Source organism: Frankliniella occidentalis, unplaced genomic scaffold (genome assembly GCF_000697945.3).
Source record: "Frankliniella occidentalis isolate FOCC.00 unplaced genomic scaffold, Focc_3.1 Scaffold82, whole genome shotgun sequence".
NCBI classification, from domain to species: domain Eukaryota; kingdom Metazoa; phylum Arthropoda; class Insecta; order Thysanoptera; family Thripidae; genus Frankliniella; species Frankliniella occidentalis.
The window spans coordinates 289,368-292,545 of record NW_026267212.1 but is presented as its reverse complement, the minus strand read 5'-3'; the positions used below and the strand labels follow the sequence as shown (position 1 = coordinate 292,545).

Sequence of the window (3,178 nt, the reverse complement as noted above, 5' to 3'; positions counted from 1 at the left end):
GGAATCAGCTGATTCGCCTGGACGTGCCCGACGAGTAGCCTGACGAGGCTTGTCACGCGTCCTGCTTTGAAGCGCCTGCCAGTTAGGCAAACATCCTCCCTCGATGCTCCCCGGCGCGACTGGCGGCCTACCTGCCCCTGTCGTCGTCCGGCAAGGAATCCCGCCCGAATTGGCGAGGTGACGAGAGGTTTCGGGAGCAAGGGTCAGACTGTTTAAGGACGTCGCCGATGAAAGTTCGAAGAAGAAGTGTCTGTTCGTGTTCATTCATCATGTGCTCGCCCACGCCAATCTACAGCCCTGCGGGTGCGTCATGATCCCCAGCAGTAAAAAGGTCAACTCATTTCCGGCAACAATTTCAACCTTATTACTTTCCTTCCATGGGGCTTTTTGTACTGGGTGACCAGCTACCGACCATGGACTAGACTCCTCTAGAAGGCTGCCCCATGTCTTGACGTTTTGACCACCAACCACCTGCCGCACATGTTCACCATCATGAAGTTCACCTGCAAGAACGTGCTCTCCTTGAGTCACTCTTTCTGTTCTCTTCCTCAGCATTTACCACCATGATACCTTGCAGTTTTACCAGCATTATTGACGGTTTGATTTTTAATTGTACCCTCTGCGACCTGACTGTTCAAATGACATCTGTATATGTATGACCCTTGTCCCTTTCTTCGCCATGTGTTTGGGTGAATTGGAGAGGTTGTGATGTTGTTAATCTTGAGTTATATTAAGAGGGTTTGTTTTGTCCACCCTTGTATGAGGTTTTTACCCTAAAAGTTTATATTCGTGTGTGAGAGTGTTTTGTCCTCCAAACGGCTTGTCTATCTGATAATGTTTGTTTGCGACTCCAAATGCTTATTAGTTTTGTAGAGCAGCTCGCTACTTTGTTCAGTCAAATTGATCTAATCTCTGTTTGGTCAGGTTTTGTTACGAGTTAATTCAAAGAAATTCTCTGATGATACTGCGTTGTCTTCATTACCTAATAATTAAGAATGCTGTTGCTTTTGCAATTGTATTCCTCGTAAAGTATTTTGCTGTGAGCAAATGACTCCCTTAAGTATTGAAATTGTGTTTATGTGATTGGTAATTTTGTATGTATGTTTTGTACTGTGTTTTGTATCTGGTATTTTGTACATATCTTGCATGATGTATGTTTTGTGAATTGTGTCTTTGGAATAATTCAGTAGGTGATTTATGTTGTGGGTTCGAGCACTAATAGTGTTTGTCTGTGCCCAGGTGTGCCCATGATAGTTTTTTCTGTTTGTAAACCCTATACCTACTTTAGTAAAATTGCATTGTGTAATTCAATATTTAAATAATTATTTACTTTTATTTATTTGAGCACTGTCAAACACTAGAGAGGAGTTTCACACACATCTCATCAAAAAGAATTACATAAAAAATTAAGAAAACATGACATTACTGCTGACTGAGTCATGTAAAATAAGGAGTGTAAGCATATATATATATATATATCTATAAAACTGTAATGTACGGGTCCTAAGCCATAGAATTTACAATTTGATATTTTTGCCTTAGAAACATTTGTAATTTATGCTTGGGAGTTCTTACACCACTTGGTATTTGTATATCAAGAAGCGCCCATTTTAGGAAAAGGCTTAGATGCAAATGAGATGCAGGCACTGGCTGGCGCAAGGCCATGAAGGCCCCAAGCCAAATTTCTACAACTTCTCGTGCAGATTTGCATTTCATCTTGCCTATCACATCCTTTGTCCCTAGAAGCATTGCATACTTAATTCCCTTTTCTCTTGTGTACAGGACTGTTACAGTAAATGGGAGGGCATTTGCCTTTTGAAAAGAGTAGCTTTTATTTGGAACTACCTGAAACAACACAGTTTTTTCAAAGTTAAATCTTTGTTATTTGTCTAGTAATAGTTGAATTTTTTTAGGTTCTTTAATAGTGTCATATTTTTTTGGGCTTGTAAGATAAGAATGTTTTACTTACTTCAAGTGTATCAAATGGCGCTTCCCTCCGTTCATGTGTTTTGTTAAGAGTGGCTTTGTATGTTTCTGAGATGAGTCTAATTTTTTCTAGTTCACTCTCGAGGTTGACAGTCTCTTCAGGAAAAATTTCTCGTAGCTTTGATATCATATCGTTGAACTTCTGCTCTCTTTGGACGTTTGGAATGAGAGCATCCAGCCAATTTTGTATTTCTAGAAAAAGCTGATATTTTGGAAGAAAATTTATAATGTCAGTTAATAAGCATATGCATACATCAGTTTTTCAATCATAATGAAGTAAATATATACTTACAAAGTGTGGGTTCCGAAGGTAACTTTCCTTGTCAAGGACATCCTTATAGTCGATGTAGCCCATCGCTTTCCTCAATAAGAAAGTACTCCTCAGCAATTCTTTTGCCCTGTTTGGGCTCACATCAGTACTTCTCAAAGATTCAAGATCTTGATGAACTTTCATATTAGCAGCATTTACTGGAACCCTAAACAGCAGTTTTATAAAGAATTATGATCAACCTTTGTAAGAAATTTAATGGGCCTAAAATATTCTGCTTTCCTAGAAATTATACTTACATGCCCTGGCTGGCTTGTTCTTCCCTCCTTTTTTTCAACAACTCTCTTTGTCTTCTGAGGTAAATTGAAATTTTACTTGCAAGTCCAGTCTGTAATTTAAAATCAGAGCATAATAAATTTCCATTAAGGTGGGAATTTTTATATTTTGTTTTCTGCTGTTGATCAAAGAATTACCGACCCAATACTGCTCAGTGCCCACTTCTCTTAAGATTTTGAATGTTGGTACGTCTAACAAAAACTTGCTGTACTTGGTGTACAGCCCTTGAGGTGGTATTGTCCCGTATTTCTTTACTAAGTACCAAGAGACTTCCTCTTTTACTAGCCTTTGATTTTCATCTAGGTATAGCCTCCCTTCTTTAATTTCAAGTTGGAGTAGTGGTGACCATTCAGGAAGTTCAAAAGTTGCAATGTCCTTGTGGAAAGAAAAATTTTGAACTAAGAGTATATAGCTTTTAAAAAGATTAAATGTACTAACCAAATAAAAATGACGAATTGCTTACAATATCTTTACTCTTTAACTTTGGTGGCTGTAGCACATTCTGAGCACCATCCTCAGCTAGCATCTCATCCTCTTCCTCTTCGTCATTCATATCCAAAATATTTTGCCCCTGTAAATTACAAAAAA

General features: G+C 38.5%; 2 protein-coding genes across 2 annotated transcripts in view; both read right to left on the bottom strand.

The window, feature by feature from the left end:
* Positions 1-3,178, bottom strand: part of LOC113210503 (RNA-binding protein Musashi homolog Rbp6) — a 203,340-nt gene that overhangs the window by 64,881 nt on the left and 135,281 nt on the right. The window lies entirely within an intron of this gene.
* Positions 1,442-3,155, bottom strand: LOC113215780 (uncharacterized). Its single transcript, XM_052269086.1, has 6 exons — positions 3,054-3,155; positions 2,732-2,965; positions 2,554-2,642; positions 2,279-2,462; positions 1,970-2,188; positions 1,442-1,845 (listed from the first exon to the last, which is right to left on the bottom strand). The coding sequence occupies exons 1-6, from the start codon at positions 3,141-3,143 to the stop codon at positions 1,504-1,506; spliced, it is 1,158 nt and encodes a 385-aa protein (XP_052125046.1). The 5' UTR covers positions 3,144-3,155; the 3' UTR covers positions 1,442-1,503.

What these genes read in the sequence shown, in the direction of transcription:
- LOC113215780 (XM_052269086.1), bottom strand. Translation starts at nt 3,143, where the DNA reads ATGAATGACGAAGAGGAAGAGGATGAGATGCTAGCTGAGGATGGTGCT. An exon ending in TGGGCACTGAGCAGTATTGG is followed by an intron (nt 2,643 to 2,731) that starts GTCGGTAATTCT and finishes TTTAAATTACAG; the next exon opens with ACTGGACTTGCAAGTAAAAT. An exon ending in GAACAAGCCAGCCAGGGCAT is followed by an intron (nt 2,463 to 2,553) that starts GTAAGTATAATT and finishes ACTGCTGTTTAG; the next exon opens with GGTTCCAGTAAATGCTGCTA.